Genomic DNA, 20,000 nt, shown 5'->3' with positions numbered 1-20,000 from the left:
ATCTTGTTTCTACCCATGATTAAATAAAAAAAAAAAAAGTTTTTTCAACTGAAAGTAAGGAGCAACATTAAAACTTATAACGAACAGAAATTATTGCGTATATAAGGCTTGCCCCCTAGTCAATACCTCGCTCTTTACGCTAAAGTTCGAATTGTTTTCCAATTCTTTAAGAATGACCCTTGAATCACAATCACAAACAGTCTTCAACTAGCTTTCATTCAGTGTGGACGAACAAAAAATAGCAATTTTCTGGATATTAAGAAGCTGTTTGGCAAGTTTTTTATGAACTTATTTTACCTAGTGAAATCAACGGACTTTTGCCTTGGATATTAGACTGGATATTTTGACAGTGATTTGGAGTTTGATCGCCAGATGATAAATCCAGTTAGACAAGTTTCTGGTACCATGACGGGATTAATATTAAGCCATATTTTTGAACTTTATTTATCGATCAATGGCAGAGGGTGCGAAGATTGAGTTAATTGTTGGTAAAACAACAAGCTTCTTTAGTAAAGACGACATAATTACAGCGAAAGAGATGTTGCACGATAAGTTCCAGTTTACGAGCAGGTTCGTTAGAAATGTGAAATGCGAAGACAATGTTGCAGATATTTTTAAATGGTTACACACTCGGGATAAAGAAAAGAAGCCAATGCCAAAAATTCGCAATTGAGAATCTTTGCTCGGTTCCCACTTTAAGCAATACAGTATTGGCTACTCTGGCTTTGAAAGTAAACGAACTAGGCCAGAAAGCTGATTATTTCGTGTAATCAAACAATAACAAATCTATTTCTTGGCCCTCGAAATTCAATGCATCGGAATCCGAGGCTCTATCTTATGCAGTTGTACTCAAGAACTTACCTGGATCACTCAACACCCCAGTAGTTGTAAGTCCTTTGTCGATTCAGTGTGTTCAAATCCTTCTCAAATCAGGGAACTACGTAAGATTAAAACCCACTGGAAATTTATAGTTAAGTCTAGAGATACTGCTGAAGCTATCGTTGACTACATAAAAGGCAAGCAACCAAAGATAAATGCGTCACTAAGGACTCCAAACTTTGTTGGGGTAGTGAAAAGAATTTCCGTTGAAATGGAGAAACTAGATGTGTTGCACCTTATCCCCAGAGCCTCCAAAGCAGTCAGCATCGGAAGCTCACGTTCTTACAAAGTTTACATTGACACCCGCACTGACTTGGACTCCTTCCTTAAACACGGAGCCAAAATTGATTACGAAGTACTTCCTGTTGATGAATATAAGTTTTTGCCAAGAAGATGCTTCTCTTGTCACGCCGAAGGCCATCTTGCGGCCAATTGTAAGAATAACGCCATTTGTGGTCGCTGTGGAGCAACCGACCACGCGTCCAGCAAATCCAATCCATGCACTGGTGATATGTTTTGGGTAGTATGTAAGAAAAACCGTCACACATACTACAGCGTAAATTGTCCCGTTGCTAAACAGAAGCCGACCTCCGCTAGGCTATGATCGAGCAACCCCCGACATCACACAGTCTGTTATCTTGGAATATCAATGGGAACTTTATAAACCAATCCACTTTTGTCCTTGATGTTCTTCGTGAGTGCAACATAATATTACTGCAAAAGTATTTTACTCTGGAGCAGGGTATAAACTTGTTGAATGTTGCACTTTTTCAGAGTGCATATTCCGTGCTTGCAAAGCAAACAAAAGATTGTGGTCGTCCATCAGGAGGTTTGGCAATGTACGTTCGGTCAAACCTAAGCTCTGACCTTTTAAATTCGGAGGATTACTACCTTGCTGTTAGAGTAAACATCGTGGCTATAATTAATGTCTATCTTCCCACTGACTACCGGGATGATAAATCAGAACGTAGCTTTGTAATTACTGTGTCTAAACTTTCTAAATGCCTGGAAAAAGCTCGTCAAGGAAAGCTTCATTGTATTGTAGTCGGTGACTTCAACTGCAACCTGGAATTCGACGACCACGCGGTGTAAAGTCGCAGAAGTATTTTACTCTGCATTATGAGTGATGATCTATGCGTCAGAGCAAAAAGTGAAAAATACACATACATTCATAACTCTGGAAGTACGTCCAACATGGGCCATATTGCAGCAAGCCAATCTGTTAATTTTCCTTCTGTGCTTGTTATGGAAAACAGCTTTACATCCGACCATCTCCCACGGATGTTTAAAGCATATTTCTCGCAGGCTCAGTTACCATAAGATACGGACAGCGCCAAGTCGCGTTAAAGGTGAAATAAGTTACCGGATTGGTCGAGGGTTAATGTTCAAAAATTTAATGAGTCGTGTGGTGTAATCTTAGACAAAATCCGTGTGCCCATGATCTACTTGGTAAGTCTGCTCATGAAGATTAGTTGATATGCGAATGAAGCTAAATGTATACTATCCCAAATTGATCCATTCTTTGCGTGTTGCCGAACTTGCGGCTGTTCCTATTAAGCGTATTAAAAGTGGGACGGAAATTATCGGGTGGTCAACGAACCCAACATTTTGTGAAGCATGTGATAGGGCTAAATTTTGGTTGAAAATTTGGAGAGACTGTTGCTCTCCTAGGTCTGGTATTGTAAATCAGATAAAATTGCAGACTTAAAAACGGTGCGCGAATGAGCTTGCCAAGCATAGGAGCTCAATTCAGTCAGTTTATTCCGATAAAGTTCTTAGTGATTCAAATGAGCTTTGGAAAATGGTGCTAAAACCATAGAATAATTGCCTTAATAATATATCGGATTACGACATCCCTGATCAAATTGGGTCGAATATTAAGAGAACGTGTTCTCTGCCCCTGAAAAGTGCCTTGCGGATTATTATAAGTGTGAGCTATATTCTTTCTTAGCTAGTTCGTCTAATTCTGCTGTTGTAGTTTCTCTAGAATGTGTAATAAATACTATTAATCGCCTTAAGAAAAAGAAATCCAGGGTTTCAGATAATATTTCCGTGTTCCATGTCAAAATATGTAGTCAATTATTCCTTCATCATATTACACTGTTATTTCAAATGATTTTCGTCACCGGAATAGTTTCGTCATCTGTTTGTATTGGGGCTTTAACTCCGATCCCTAAGAAAGGTAAACCTCATTCAGAATGTTCGTCTTTTCGGCCGATCACGATTTCGACAACTTTTTGTAAAATATTTGAGCTTTTGATAATTAAAGAAATCCGAAATAGGTGCTATAGCCCGGACTCACAGTTCGGATTCCAGCCACGTCTGGGTTGTTGCCATGCGTTGTCTCTCTGGAACTCAACTACGCTGAACAAGATGGCTATTTCAAAATTTTGATTGGATGTGTTTTGGTAAATGGTGGGCGTGGAATGAGTGTTAGTTGCCTTCCAATCACTTTCGACTATTAAAAAGGGCACAAGCCACTCAAATTTCCAATTCAATGAGCCCTTTTCGAAGTTTTTGCGACAACTTCTTCTATACGAAAAGCCCTGCTCTGAAGGGAAAAAAAAATAATAAATAATACATAGTGCCAACATCGTTCTTATTTGCCCTCAGGGCACAACGTAAAACCCTTACCCCGAGGATTTTGTTCAGCGTGGTTGTTTTCCAGGTAAAAAATATGTTTTTGTCCTCCTCAAAAACATATTTTTTATCTGGAAATCAACCACGCTGAACAAAATGGCTATCTCAAAATTTTGATTGGATGTGTTTGGGCGAGTGATGGGCGTGGGGGCGGGCGGCTAGTTGCCCTGCAATCACTTTCGACAATTAAAAAGGACACTAGCAAATCCAATTTCCAATCGAATGAGCCCTTTTCGAAGTTTGTATGACAACTCCCTCGATACGAAGTGCCCGGGTATGAAGAACAAAAAAAAAAATAAAAAAAATAATACATTCTGCCTCCATCACTTTTGACTATTAAAAGGGCACTAGCCCTTTCAATTTCCAATCGAATGAGCCCTTTTTGATTTTCTACGACAACACTTTCTATGAACACCTTATATGCCTCCAGGGCAAAAATTACAATTCTTGCCCTGAAGGCTGTGGGGGAGTGTCCTCCTTAAAAACATAGTTTCGATCTGGAAATCAACTACGCTGAACAAAATGGCTATCTCAAAATTTTGATGGGATGTGTTTCGGGAAATGGTGGGCGTGGAAGGGGTGTTAGTTGCCTTCCAATCACTTTCGACTATTAAAAAGGGCACAAGCCACTCCAGTTTCCAATTGAATCAGCCCTTTTCGAAGTTTCTGGAAATCAACTACGCTGAACGAAATGGCTATCTCGAAATTTTGATTCGATGTGTTTGGGGGAGTGATGGGCATGGGGGTTGGGGGGGCTAGTTTCCCTGCAATCACTTTCGACTATTAAAAAGGGCACTAGCCACTCCAATTTCCAGTCGAATGAGCCCTTTTTGAGTTTCTGCGACAACGCTTTCTATAAACACCTTATATGCCCCAGGGCATAAACTACTACCCTTGGCCTGAGGGCTGTGACGGGGCTTTCATCCTCAAAGACCTATTTTGCAGAACTTTCAACTACGTGGAGCAAAACGGATGTCTCAAGATTTGGTTTAGATGGGTTTGGGGAAATAGTGAGCAGGAGAGGGGTTTTAGTTGCTCTCCAATCACTTTCTACCATTAAAAAAGGCACTAGCCCTTTCAATTTCCAACCGAGTGAGCCCTTTTGAAGTGTCTACGACAACGCTTTCAATAAGAACCTTTTATGCCTCCAGGGCATAACTTAAAACCCTTGCCTGAGGGCTGGGGGGAAGGATTATCATCCTCAAAGACCTAATTTCCAGAACGTTCAATTATTTTGAACAAAATTGCTATCTCAAAATTTTGATTGAATGTGTTTGGGATAAATGGTGGATGTGAGAGGGGTGTTAGTTATCCTCCTATCACTTTTGACAATTAAAAAGGGCACAGGCCCTTCTAATTTCCAATTGAATGAGCCCTTTTTGAAGTTTCTACAGTATCACTATCTATAAAAACCTTGTATGCCCCCAGGGCCAAACTTTCAACCCTTGCCCTGAGGGCTGTGGGGGAGTGTCCTCCTCAAAAACATAATGTCCATCTGGAAATCAACTACGCTGAACAAAAGGGCTATTTCAAAATTTTGATTGGATGTGTTTGCGGGAATGGTGGGCGTGGAAGAGGTGTTAGTTGCCTTCCAATCACTTTCGACTATTAAAAAGGGCACTGGTTATTTCAATTTCCAATCGAATGAGCCCTTTTCTAAGTTTCTACGACAACACCTTCGATACGAAGTACCCTGGTCTAAAGGACAAAAAGTAATAAATAATAAATAATACATTGTGCCAACATCGTTCTTTACTTAGGCAGCGCGATTGCGCTGCCTATGATAGACAGCTCTTTTGAAAGTACAAAAAAAAGTTTAGCGTAAAGAGCGAAGTATTGACTAGGGGGCAGTCCCATCATATGCGTAATAATTTCTGTTCGTTTTAATTTGTAATGTTGCTCCTTACTTTCAGTTGATTTTTTTATTTAATTTCTGATCGTTTCTTAAATAGCGCTTGGAAATCCAGCGCCCCCTTCATAGAAATGTTCCTTCCCCCATGAAGACATCCTCCATGGAAAGATCTATCCACGTAATTCCCTCCCCGCCACCCCCCCCCCTTTAGAAAAAATCCCTCCTGAAAACGTCGTACTTCCCCATAACCAACACTATGTGTAAACAATGGGCAAAGTTGATAACTTGCAGCCCTTCCCCCGGGGGCTTTGGGGGATTAAGTTATCTTCAAAGACTTAGTTATTAGATATTTTGACTATGTTGAACAAAACGGCTATCTCAAAATTTTGATCGGGTGACTTTGAGAAAAAAATGAGCATGGGAGAGGGCCTACTTGACCTCCAATTTTTTGGTCACTTAAAAAGAGCACTAGACCTTTTAATTTTCGTTCGAATGAGCCCTTTCACGATATTGTAGGACCACTGGATCGATTCGATCACCCCTGGAAAAAAAAACAACTAATAAACACGCATCCGTGATCTTTCTTTTGGCGAAAAATACAAAACTCCACGTTTTTGCAGATAGGAGCTTGAAACGTCAACAGTAGGGTTTTCTGATAAGCTGAATCTGATGGTGTAATTTTCATTAAGATTAAATCACTTTTAGGGGGTGTTTCTCCCTTTTTCCGAAAATAAGGCAAATTTTTTCAGGACAATTTTTTTTAACTTTTGATAGGTAAGACTAAACTTGATGAAACTTATATATTTGAAATCAGCATAAAAATCTGATTCCTTTGATGTATCTATTGTTATCAAAATTCCGTTTTTTAGAGTTTCGGTTACTATTGAGCCGGGTCGCTCCTTACTTACAGTTCGTTATTACGAACTGCTTGATCGATCTTCCTTTGAGGAGAGAATCCTGCTTGTATATTGTCTTAATATTCTGTCGTGACGTTTATACAGCCTCATTGGTGGAAGCTTATGAAAAAAAAGAGATAAAAAAATATGGTAGCATACTGAAAAAGATTGTCTTGATACTATGATGATCCATCTTCTCGTGAACTTTCTCGGCTGCATAGGACATATCATCACAAGGGTTAGGCCTGAAATAATTTTTTGAAATCGCTTATGCTGAGCAAACAGTATCTCGTTTGTTTTTATCGACGAGGTTAGTAGTGACCCACACTTTCCAAGGACTTATAATCATAACTTGGGCACAAGAAATCTGTCTATTAAAGATTAGGAGTTTATAACAATGGAGCCATTGCAAACTTTGTATTAAGGACCTATGAAAGGTAGGTTAGGCCTAATCGAAAGGTTGATCGACGGTGGAATGTCTGTAAAGACCAAATACTGAAGGACTTTTAGCCTATGGAAACAGAACAGTCAAGCTTTGGATGCAATAACCGAATACGATTGACAATTCAGGGGCTAGAAAGGGAGGAGAGACTCGGTCTGTGGGATGAATATTTGTAGGTAGCAAGTAGAATGCTTCCATATCTCGCAGCAGCAGGCCATAACCAGTATGTAAAGACTGTGGACAGTCAAACAAATGGACAAGCTATCCTTTTGCCACCCGGGAATTTACAATTTTTTTTGCAACTATGGACTTCATACGACAAAGCGCTCAGAAGGACAGTGGGCTAAATTGTTAGCTGACCTGGCTATTGAACAGGAATTTACGAGAAGATCAGAAACTTTACTGGTGGAGGAAGAATGACAAAAGTTTAGCAACATCTCTGGATTATGTACCATTCTGTTGGCATGGAAATAGACTATCTCATGCAAGAACCTACAGAAATTAAATACTGGACTAGCGAATTGCACAAGAATACGGAGCTCTCAAGACTTGTCATAGAAATGCTTGAAAAGTCAAATCTATTGGAATATTGTAAAGGACTATGGAATACAGTGAACGGATTAATGGCTCCTTTAAAATCAAACAGGGGAAAAGCTCCAAAAGGGGGAACGGCAATTCTTGATTATTCACCTTCCTGTTTATCCTTCACAGATTCTTACTTTTTATAGGATTTGTATTCCCTGGAAAACGATTGACCGTATTCGCAATTATTTTATCTACTTATTTGTTGATCAACGCTAAAATAGCACGTTCGTTCTTTCATTTATAATTTTGACTACTTTGCGAATGCTTCGTATTCGAATGATGATGTTCATTGTCACATGTCTTCTAACCACAGATTTCGTGGATCATTTTCGTTTGCGATTTGCCATGATGCTCGTTGTTGTATCGCTTCTAACCACTAATTTCGTGTTGCATCATTGTCGTTTGTGATTCGCTGTGATACTCATTGTCGCATGTCTTCAAAGTGTTCTTGGGATTGAGATCCCTTAAGCATCATCATCAATTCAGATATAATTTTCATGCCTTTTGCTTTATTTGTTCAGCTTGGTCTTGTCGTGTTGGATGGTCCAGGCAGTTGGATAAAAATTTCTTACAATTAGATTTTGTTTACAATTTAATTAAGCTTACTATTTATTGAAGGGTTGGATCACAGTTTATAGAATTATCCAGTAAGTTTATCGCAGATCATTTCTGGTCTTCATTCTCGGTACGAATAAAAAGCTCCTCCCACTTCTTTCTGCATTAGCGGGTTAGTCTGTTTCCGTCAATCAATGAGAAATGGTTACAAAGCGCATTATTCGTAATAGCGGGTTTCCACTTGTTTCGTGTCCAAGAGAAATCTGACTTGTCTACCCGTGAAAAGATCTAATGTCGCTTATGTTTCTATCTACAGAAACGTTTTCTGGAGCACTCGCACCTTGGTCTGGGTTTTTATAATGGGTGAGATAGGGTATGATCATACTGCTAATTCTATAAACTGTCGGTTGGATGCAGGTTTCCAGAGCTAACTAACATTTGTGCTATGCTAGAAGACGGTTTATCGTCTTAATCTACAGCATCTCTAAGTCTAAAAAATATCATAATACTAAGTATTTTGCTACCTTCTGAAACGAGGCTGATTTTCAACAATTGAGTTTAGCTTACTATAAACATTTCCCTCTAGAGTTGCTGACACATTTTTTTTCAAAATAATTACACACAGGAAAATGTCTATGGCTTTCTTAGCTGGAACATTAAAAGACGAACCGCAAGAAATTAGGCAGCGAAGTCAGTCGAATATGGCACCATACCGCAGAGAAGCAACTTTCCAAAAGATGCTTGTGTTATATTATCTTGTCAAAAGATACGTGTGTTGCATCATAGTGCATATGATGATTTATTTTAATATTTCAGTTACCATGGACTAGAGTCTATTTTTACTGTAATTATCTTTACTTACATTCGTGCAGAAACGATTGCAGTTACCGCTGCAATCATGACCATCATCGTGTGTATGAAAATGCAATATTTCGTAGAAAATGGATTTTATATAAATCTTATTTTTTCTTAATTTCAAAAGACACTAGATGATAAATTCCTTTAAAATGAGCACTTAAACAGTACTCTATGATGTTCCAGCTCCCAGATGGCTGTGTATAAAAAAAAAAAAAACAGAAAAAAATGCTTCAGATGCAGATTTTCGTGGTTTCCGCCAATTTTTCAAGCCAATATATTTTCCTTGTTATTCAAGTCAAGGGACAGTAGGTTTCCTGTATAGGGTTTCCGGCCAAGGCAGTTCCAATAGTGTAGTTTGTGTTTTGATCTCACACCCTGTTTAGGCAGTGGTTGGTCCTTTTAAAGAATTTGATTACTTTTTTCCATTTAAAACCTATGGCATGACGTCGTTGTATACTAACGGTGCTGACGTCATTACAAACATAATATAGGTTTTACTTTTTATGTCATTTATGGTTATAACCTAAGGTTATGACGTCATTCATCAGCCTGTATACGAAGATGCTGTTTTTCCTAAAAAAAAGATTTTGTTTTTAACCAAAAATGATTATTGTTTTTTGTTAATTGCGAAAGGTACCGGCGCGCCGCTGGTAAGATGTCGGCGGCACGATCAATGTTGACCGCAAACATTAATGTTTTCATCAGTCTTCCTCAAATCACAGCTTAAATTTACAAATTTATTTTCTCTACTCATTGACTGTCATATTCTTGTAAAAGTCTCTCACCTCCCTTGACACTCCCTTTTGTATTTTTTTTAAAGCACCCACATAATGTTCTATAAGATCCGTCTCTGCTTAAAAAAAAAAAAAAAAAAAAAAAACTTTTTGGCATCCCTGCTTTCAATAAAAATTCAAGATATTATCATTTGAATATAATACTTCCCTAACCCCTCCCCCCTCTGGATACCACCGTGATAGGATACAGTCTCTGATTTAAATTAAAAAAATAATAACCTTTTCGGCATCCTGCTTTAAAAAATAAATAAATTTGAAATATTATCATTTAAATATAATACCTCCCTAGCACCCCCCCCCCCTCTGGATACCACCTTGATAGAATACTGTCACTACTTTAAATTAAAAAATGACTTTTTGGTATCCCTGCTTTCAATAAAAAAAAATCAAGGTACAATCACTTAAATATAATAACTCCCTATGCCCCCCTCTGAAAACCATCTTGATAGGATACCGTCTCTGCTTTAGATAAAAAAAAAAAATAATTAACTTATTGGCATCCCTGCTTTCAAAAAAAAAAAAAAAAAAAAATAGAAGTAAAAACATTTAAATATGATAGCTCCCTACCTCCTCCCTCTGGATACCGCCATGATAGGATACCGTCTCTGCTTTAAATTAAAAAAAAATAATAAACGTTTTGGTATCCCTGCTTACAATAAAAAAAATCGAGATATTATCATTTAAATGTAATACCTCCCGACCCCCCCCCCTTTCTGGATACTACGTTGATAGGATACCGTCTCAGCTTTACATAAAAAAAAAATAATTTACTTAATAATTAATCAGGTCACTATATGGTTCAAACAAACACGCGAAATAACATTAAACAGCTTAGTGTTCTTTGAAAAAAAAATTGAGGGTATGAGTAAAGGGATACAATGACAACAACACAAATGTCAAAATTATTCAGATACCTAAAATTATTGGAAAACTGAGTCCTAGATTCGCCGAGGCATTCAATAAGATCCAAAGAATCTAATCAAAAGGGAACACACACAAAAGCCAAATTAGGCCAGTAGCCTATGAGAAATTGCAAAATACCCAAGACAATAAACAAGTCGCAATGGGGGGCCCTGGGTCTATCAAAGTATTTCAATGGTTTCCCAGGGAATTTGATATCATTTTCTTCCGTCTCTGCTTTAAATGAAAAAATAATTATCTTTTGGGCATCCCTGCTTTCAATTAGAAAAAAAGAGGTATTATCGTTTAAAAATGATAGCCCCCTATCCCCCCCCCTATAGGCAAAAATTTACAATTTTTTTATGAATCATATTTTTGGGGTAACTTCCGTTTCAATATTTAATTCCCCAACCTTGTACATGCTTAGTCTATAGCTAAATTTTGTCCCAATAGAATTTTTTTTTTTTTGGGGGGGGGGGGGTAAAAAATTTTTTCAGAAAGAAAATTGTATTTTGTTTAATATATCAGGCGTTCAACAATTGTGTATTAAACATTAAGAAAATCTTATCTAAAAACAGCAAAAGAAAATAAAATTCTACAAACTTACGATTCAGCTGTAGAAACAGTCTGTCGACTATCAATTTCAAATCTAACTGAACCTGTATACTAGTGAATGCGTTTTATTCAACTTAAAAATAAAATTCTTGACTACAAATGATATAAGAAATAGCAATTGGGAAACTGCATTCGAAATGATTTAATCTCATTTCATAAAGACGATACTTTTTTTTGTCAATATATGAAGAACTGTGTATATTGCAAATACATCTGTCTTGTTTCTATGCAAAGTAACAAAAGAGACGAAAATTAACGAACAAGAGAGTAGTGAAGAATTATGGTATGCAAAGCAATATTTGGCAGGGAAAGTCACTGGTGATAAATCGCTAGGGATGGCACCATGATTGGGTGATTTTCGGGTATTCGGGGAGCCAAATTTTTTTTTCCGGTTAACGCATAGATTTCCGGGGAAATACCCGACAATTTGGGGATAGTTCAAACCCTGCTTGATTTCTAATCAGGAAAATCGAAATATTAAACCACACAAGAAACAAAAGCTCGGACTTTGCGGTTGACGCAATAAAGAATTGCCGCAAAATTAATTTAAAGCCAGGCGAACGCCGCCGCCTCTACCGGCGGCGTAGCGACACTTCGGCGGCGGTCAACCGGGCCTCTCGTTGGCGGCGATCAGTCGATCCACCGGCGCGGCGCCTAGTTCCAATGCCCCGCTAGCTGCGGAAAAGGAAAAAACAGAAAAAAGATGCTTCGAACGCAGAATTTCGTGGTTGCATTCACTTTCTTTGTTTTTAGGCCAATCAATTTTCCTTGTTGTTCAAACCAAGGGACTATAATTTTCCTTTAAAGCGTTTTCGGTCAAGGCGGTTCCAATGGTGAGCTTTCGTTTTGAAAGGGCATTTATTTTCACAAGTCTTAACGCTTTTTTTATTTTTTGGTTACTCCCCGATATTACACACAGGAAAAAGCCTTCAGCTTTTCTTAGCAGAAAATGGTAAAGAACAAACTATAGTGTCATCGCTGTTGCCCAAGACACCCTTTCAAGTATATTTGATACAGCCTCACAAGTCTCCTCACTTAATTTTTTTTGGTAGCTTTCATCACTAACTTGACCTGTCAACCTTTTATAATATACTAACGTCATTTATTCTTGCAACCTACGATTATGAAGTCATTTATCATCATTTACACGAAGATGCAGTTTTGTGTAAAAAAATAGCTTTTAGTTTAAATATTGTCTTTTGTTAATGACAAGACGCACTAGATAAAGCAATTTCCCTTAAATTGAGCCTTTCAACAACTCTCAATGATGTTCCAGTGCCCTGCTAGCAGCGAAGAATAAAAAAGAAACAAAGGAGGACACATTAGTGCTTCCCATTAGTGCAAAAAATGATTTTCCTTGTTGTTCAAGCAAGGAGACTGTAAGTTTCCTTAAGTATGGTTTTGGCCATGGCGATTTCAATAGTGTAATTTTCTTTCGATCCGATTTAGTTTCAAAACAATTAGTTTTGAATTACTATTAACCGAGGCTCGTCTTTTGCTAGGTTATAGCTACCGCTGCAACCACGATTAGATTTATATGCTTAAGCCTGCCAGCACAGTTGTGGACAAAGCAGGGATTACTCACAGAAAAATAATCTGAAAACTCGATTTAGGTATATTAGCCCGTTTTTCGCATTTCTATAGTTTTGCTGTATGTTTGCAGTTTATCTGGGCAAAAAACAAATGAAAAAAAATAAAAAATAAAAAAAAATGTAAAGATCTGTATTATCGATTTCCTTTATTCATTAATACCACGTAAGCTGAAACAGGGTTGTACTAAAAGCTGCAGTATTATACCGTGATCTCTAAAGTTTTCTGAGAAGAAACACTGTTTTGCACTGGCAAATTTAGTTTATATTGGTACTCTATTCACCCTAGTGTTGTTTTTTTTTCCATTATTTTAGATAGCACATTGAAGAGTTGGCATAAGCTATAATTTGAAAACTCAATTTGATGAAATGGATACACGTGCGAAATACTATACAGCCATACTTACACAGAGAGGACACAGGAAATCCCCCCCCCCTCTCCAACAATAAAAACAAGCGTTTAAAGGACTTAAATATTTTTAAATGCCTGAACATAGGAAAATATTTAACCTCAGACACCCTCCACCTCCTCCCCCCTAATGGTCAAACCAGTGTTCAACGAACGTATATAACTTTATTGTCAATAGGACGCTTGAGTGGTTTGTCCGGATATATAAGCTTAAGAGTTTTACGGGTAGGTCTGCATGTACTCCCCAAACAAACTCAAGTTTCAAATGTAGACAAATAAATAATCAACTCCGATTTATTTCTTCACCAAATCAAAATCAACATATAACTCATAACCACTATTAAAATTAAATCCAGGAATCAAAGCGGAGGAAAAAAGTAGAACTCCTTTCAGTCAAGTACACTTTTCTACAAATCACAAGATACTCACCATTTTTCGTACTATGCACAAGTTTTAGCCAATAGCACCTCCTACCATAAATTCCTGGATAGACACTGCAACATACAGTGGCGTCAATTCAAGACAACTTAGGGGGGAAGGAAAAACGATTTTCAATGTCCAAATTGGGGGTGGGCAAATTTGTCGTTTTTCCAATTTTTGTATCCATGAAAATACCAAATAGAATTTTTCCATAAAAACACCACAACATTGTATTTTTCAAAATCTAAGAGAGGGGGGGAGAAATCTAGGAGGGAAAAGGCCATTTGACGCCACTGACAACATATGAAATAGCACCATGACCAATTATCTAAGATATAGGTGTAGCTACGGCGAAAACCTTCTGAAATTATACCTTCTCTCTGAACATACCAAATTAATCTAGATTCATATTTTAATGGGAAAAAAGAGCAAAACAGGTTCTTGTCAGGTTAGACCTGAAAACAATACAAGGGTGCCTATTGAGAACTCTTCTTTTGCCAAAACATGGTTGGATGTCTTTCCAATGTATCCACTTTCCTGTACCTACTGCGGCCCCTCCCCTGCACCTTGTACCCCCCCCCCCCCGCCCTGAATTTTGAAAGTACCGGGACATTTTCATTGAGAATGCCGTCTTTGGGTATTTCATTGGAAAAAACCCACAGATCTCCCCCCCTACATTTCAAAAACACATTTTGCCCCCACCTTTTAAATTTCAGTGAATTGATGTCACTGTACAGCTATTAAGTTGATTTAAAACTCATATTAGTTCTCAAAATTATTTGAGGTTTATCAGTTAAAATTTCTACCTTTGCAAAGAAAATCAATAAAGCCGCCTTCTAATTTCTTAGGAAAAGTTCTAGTGGTCATGGGTTTTATTGTAAATTGGAAATTTGGATCTTTCCATAATTTAGAAAGCATCAATTCTTTTCAGTTTTAGCTGACCTTTTTAAAGATAATTAGCAAATTTTTACGGTCGACGACTAAAAAAATTTTCAGGCCCTGTGTTACACCTTTAGCTCAGTACCCCTATACACTAACTGTTAACTATACAATTAACTGCCACGGAATGCCTACGAAGATGAAAACTGCAGAATATTTAAAAAAAAAGTACACGGATAATTTTGAATGTACAGGTATGTATTTTTGGTGAAATCAACTTTCATAGTAATATTCTATTAATTTTAAGTACAATATTGCTTAATTCACTATCATGTCCAAAATCAGGGAGTATATTTAAAATTTTTATACTTTTACATAAGAACATGATTAAGTGTTAACAAGACGTTCCCAGGAACAGTTTTTTCTTAGAATTTAAAAAAGGAAATACACATTTTAAAAAACGCTAAATTTTTTATGACAAAAACTGAAAACGCTGAATAACACATGGCATAAAAATTATGCTTGAATAGCTATAAAATGGCTGACTCTACAATGCTTTCATGAAAAAATTAAAAAACAGTTTTTGAGTACATTTAGAAATTTCTCTTTTATAGCACAATCTAACATCATCTGAAGGATGAACACAGTACATGCCAAATACCTACATAAATTACTCAAATATTAACTATTTGGCATTATTCACTCTAAGCAAGTCTTGAAATCAAATTCATTTACCCGGAAAAATCAAATTAATTTTTCCTTAATTCAAATGATTTGTACTAATGAAGATTGTATCATTTCTACGCAAGAGCTCGCCTCCCTGTTTTTCAAAACAGCCAATAGGCAGAGTATCAGTGCAAAATAGGTTTTAAATTTTAAAACGTATTTTTCTTTATGCGGCTTCACCGAAAGTTAGCTGCGTGGGGTCAAGGTGTATAGTTAAAGGGGTTAAGAGCTCAATATCGTGGAATGCATTTTCATCAAAAATCCATCTGCATGTTAGACTTCATCTCAACCGAGCAACAGGAATCCGATAAAATATTCACTACAAGATTTGATTTTTACGCTGCATATTTCTTCTGTACACACAGGCAGTGGCGTCGCTTGAGGGAGGGGGGGAGGCCAGTTGCCCCCCCCCCCAAATAATGTCGAAAAAAATTATTATATAGCACATCCAGATATGAAAACCCTCCCCCCACTCCCCATTAAAATGAACTGTACGGTGGAAATGAACTGTATACATGAACAGTGTATTTTCATGTTCATATCCTCGCTGTAATAGTTAAGGATCGTATCTGACGTTTTTACGATGTAGTTACCAAAAATTGTTACTGGTAATTGACTATTAATAATTATCATTTATCAAAGTACAATTTACCCATTACCATAAACAAAAAAGATAATTACCAATGACAACTACCAAATTAGTTATCTAAATGTTTATTGTTCAAGCATCTTGCAAAGAAAAGCATGAACAATTTTGTTTTTAGTACTGATAAATTAATAACCTGTTAATTTTATAATATAATAGGTTAATAGCATTATAATTTATCATTAATAGAATATAGACGAATATAATACATATATATATATATATATTGCAGCCCAAAAATATGAGGCTTTTATCGAGGCTCTTTGGGCCTCCGGAGGTACAGAAGGAGCTAACGTCTAGGGCAATAACACATGAATGAAGCTACAGGATTGAATCATTTCAATGAACTTAATTGAAGCCACTATTATTTTAGGAGCCGTAATCGTATTTGGAATTTGTAACGTATCTAAACTTGGTTGCAGTCAGTTGTTTATCAGCCTGCAATACACTGATGAGCTAAGTTACTAAAACAGTAATATTGTCCGACCACAGCGCTACCTATTCACCAACAGCGGTAAAAAGGAGAGAAATAAAAATGATAACGCGGGAGATGCTTCCGAATAAAACGATAAAAAGTGACATGACCAGCAATACTAAAAAAGGGAGAACAAAATGAAGAGAAAAGGAGTCTCCTTCCGCATCTTTTCCAAAAACAGTTCTCCGTTTCATGATTTATTTTAACAGTTTCTAGATTTTCTAAATACGTTTTCTGCTCAATTCAATATTAAAAAGTAAAAAAAAATGTAAAAAATCACTCTCAGATTCAGAAAATATTTACTTCACTTAGTTTCAGTGAAGTTTATACATATGTATATATATATATATATATATATATATGTATATATATACATATATATATATATATATATATATATATACACACATATATATATATATATATATATATATATATATATATATATATATATATATATATATATATATATATATATATATATATATATATATATATATATATATATATATATATATATATATATATATATATATATATATATATATATATATATATATATATATATATATGTATACTGTATATCATTTACAAATAATATACAAATAATGAAAAAAGAAGATAAGAACTGAAAATCCAAACAATGGGGACCATTTGTTTAAAAGCATTGATAAAAGCACTTTCTTTAACTTGAAAATCGCTCAGTCAAGTTAATCTTTAGAATTCATCGAGCAAAATATCTTTAAAGAACACTTTAAAGGTTTATTAGGCACATGAAATTCCATTTTGTTCAAAATCTAAACAAAATAAGAAAAATGTCACTGATAGGCCTAACTATGATACGCCTAAAGATGGTAAGGTAGAGGTGGGGGAGGGGTGGTAATGAGAAGAAGGGCTATGGAATAGTGATGGCTATGTATACATAAATAAAACCAAATATATGTCTGTCTATGTGTCCTGTATACATGACTCCGCTGTTCATCGGATCGCCAAGAAAACTTAGGAAGCTTTTGAGTAGACTCTTGCGAAAGTTTTAGGTAAAAATAGTTCTGCCCTCCCCAGACCCTCTTAATCTTTCGAATACTATTCGCGTTGACTAAAATTAGAGATCCCTGAGCACAAATACTTGGAATAAATGGCATTGAGGAGGGAAAGGGGAAGTTAATAATCCTAACCTAATGTTTCAAATACTTTTAAATTCAAAAATACAATTTTTATTAATATGCCAGGGGGGGGGGAAACTTTCCGGAGGAGAATTGTCCACGGGGGAATTTCGAAAATACCTTGGAATTTAAAAATATGATCGTTATTAATATTCGGGGGGGGGGGGTCCGCAGAGGGAGGGACTTTCCACAGTGAAGTGGAATTTTCCTCGATTTCCTTTCTTTTGAGATTGCAGCAACGCGTGACGGGTCGGATAGTGTTCGATAAAAATCCAAAATTTGCAGATTATATTTTTGAATCCTAAGGTCCATGACTGCTAAACAATACATAAATATCTTCGTTCCTTTGTTATAATTTGATCTTTTGACATTGAATTCAAGACTTAACTCTGCTAAAAGCGTATATGCAATGGAAATCAAAGTTATTATTTCTTTGATGAGCATTTGAAAAGCCCTTTCAACATGTTTCCGCCGGTCCATTAGCATCATAGCATACCTAATAGAAGAGAAACCAACGCTATATACCTGCTGATAGGAGACAGGGCGGCGTGAGGAGATGCAGTAAGGCATATTCCTCTAAAAATCTATATAATGGACCAACACCTAGCACAATTACAAAAATTAGTAAAATCTATATACATTCGAACATCTGGGCTAAGACCTCATACCCTATCCCCATGAAAAGGTACCGATCCTCCGCTACCCTTTCCTGTCCCCTTAAGACTTGAACTGTGCCAAGAAACAAAAGTATACATAAAGCAAAGATAAATAAATATTAGGCTAACATCACGTTTTAACAATAAAGGGTGCCTATAGCTAGAGAAAAACAACAAAAAGTATTATAAAAATTAGAATAACAAAGAAACACTTGAATAATAGCCACCTATTACTAGACACTGAACGGAAGTATCTTAGAAGTTCTTGGTTACCAGCTTCAATGTTGCCGGCAGTTTCTTCAACATGTGTTTCGATCCTAAAATCAAGAGGAAAGTGTGTAAATCATATACCATATATGGATATATGGATGCAGTTTACAGCTAATTCTCTTCCCATCTATCACATTTTATAATATACAAATAAAAAAAACTTTTCAACAAAAAGTAAGGGGCAAGATTAAAACCTAAAATGAACAGAAATTATTCCGTATATGAGGGAGATTGCCCCTTTATCAATCCTCACTCTTTAAGCTAAAATCCTACAATTCTTCAAAATTACTTCACATGGCCATTTACTATATTTAAACACACGGTATTTGTGTTTGAGCAGTCTTTCTTAAAGAATTGTTACAAAAAGTCTAGGGTTAGCGTAAAGAACGAGGATTGAGAAAGAGGCAGATAATTTGACTTTTTGGGGGTGCTTCCCCCCCCCCTTTCGAAAATTAGGCAAATTTTCTAAGGCTCATAGTTTTTGATGGGTAATATACACATAATGAATTTTATATAGGAGACAATTCCTTTGTTGTATCTATTGTTAGCAAAATTCCATTTTTAGAATTTCGGTTACTATTGGACCGGGTCGCTCCTTACTCACTGTTCACTGTTCTGTAGCATGAACTTTTTGAAAAGATTTATAGATAACAGGTCTATTTGTTCGTTTTATAAGCTGAGAATGATGATTTGGTGCATTGTTTGAGCCGATACAAGAGACTCCCTACGTAAAAGGGGAGTATTTTTGGGAATAAGCTGCTTCTTCTAAATTTCTTTAAAGACTATGTCACAACCATTCATTTGTGTAAGGTATGTAGAACACGTTTTTATTAAAAAAAAACTACTTTAGTTTGTCATCTTTAAGATGTTAATTTATTTCTGAGATAATGATAAATGTGAATGTTTTGATTTCTGATGTCTTTGTATACAAAGCCTCTATTTTCACTTTTAGTGCACGTTATCTCGTGTCATATAAATGAGTTATTCTTTTTATTAAAATAACCAAAGTTCGCTCAGTAATAATGACAATTTATTTCAACTGTCTGTGTAAAATACAGGTAGAATGCACTGAGAGGTGTGCAGCAAAGAAAAGTAAAAATCATATTGAAAAAATGTAATGTTGGCTCGGTCTGCACAAACAATTCAAGTCATGCTAATGACCTGATTATATTGACTACTTATCCTACTACTCTTATCATGTTACTCAAGATCTGCGAGGCTTTCACAGCTGATTATGATGTTTTGTATAATTCACTTAAGACTAAATGTGTGCGTTTTCGCCAACGGGACTTTTTGTTACTCCAAATTCCGCCTGTAGGACTATGCGGAAACAACCTGATGCTTGTGAAGGAGTTCCACTACCTAGGGTTCATCTTTAATAAGCATCTGCTTGATAGTGCTGACGTTCGAAATTTTCCGAGGTCCAGTGGCGGATCCCGGGGGGGGGGGGCGCCCCCTAACACAGTCTAAAGTAGTGTAATTTACTTAATTAATGCAAGTTTGAGTCAATTAAACTTCCTCCTAACGCAAGTTTATCGGATCAACCTATTTTGCGCCCCCCTAAAAAAAATCCTGGATCCGCCCTTGCTGAGGTCACTGACCTCAGAGGATGCCTGCTGTTCACAACTGCCTCAGTTGAAGTCAATAACTTTCTTTTTAGTGCTTACTGCGCCAGTATTTCCAGGTTGCCTCTTATTTATTTTACACCACTCATGGTTTACGTGAGCTGAAAATGGTGTATGATGATATCC

At 36.5% G+C, this 20,000-nt stretch overlaps 1 protein-coding gene across 1 annotated transcript in view; it reads right to left on the bottom strand.

Moving 5' to 3' along the window:
• Nucleotides 1–16,810: 16,810 nt before the first annotated feature.
• Nucleotides 16,811–20,000, bottom strand: part of LOC148949252 (syntaxin-5-like) — a 58,639-nt gene continuing 55,449 nt past the window's right edge. Inside the window, exon 8 of the mRNA XM_089093301.1 lies at nt 16,811–18,296. Within this exon, the coding sequence (XP_088949427.1) occupies nt 18,140–18,296 (157 nt within the window). The 3' untranslated portion in view covers nt 16,811–18,139. The remainder of the gene's footprint in view (nt 18,297–20,000) is intronic.

This window comes from Artemia sp. Qi Xiang Cuo, chromosome 8 (genome assembly GCF_049724085.1).
Source record: "Artemia sp. Qi Xiang Cuo chromosome 8, ASM4972408v1, whole genome shotgun sequence".
In the NCBI taxonomy this organism is placed as follows: domain Eukaryota; kingdom Metazoa; phylum Arthropoda; class Branchiopoda; order Anostraca; family Artemiidae; genus Artemia; species Artemia sp. Qi Xiang Cuo.
This window is presented reverse-complemented; position numbering and strand designations above follow the sequence as displayed.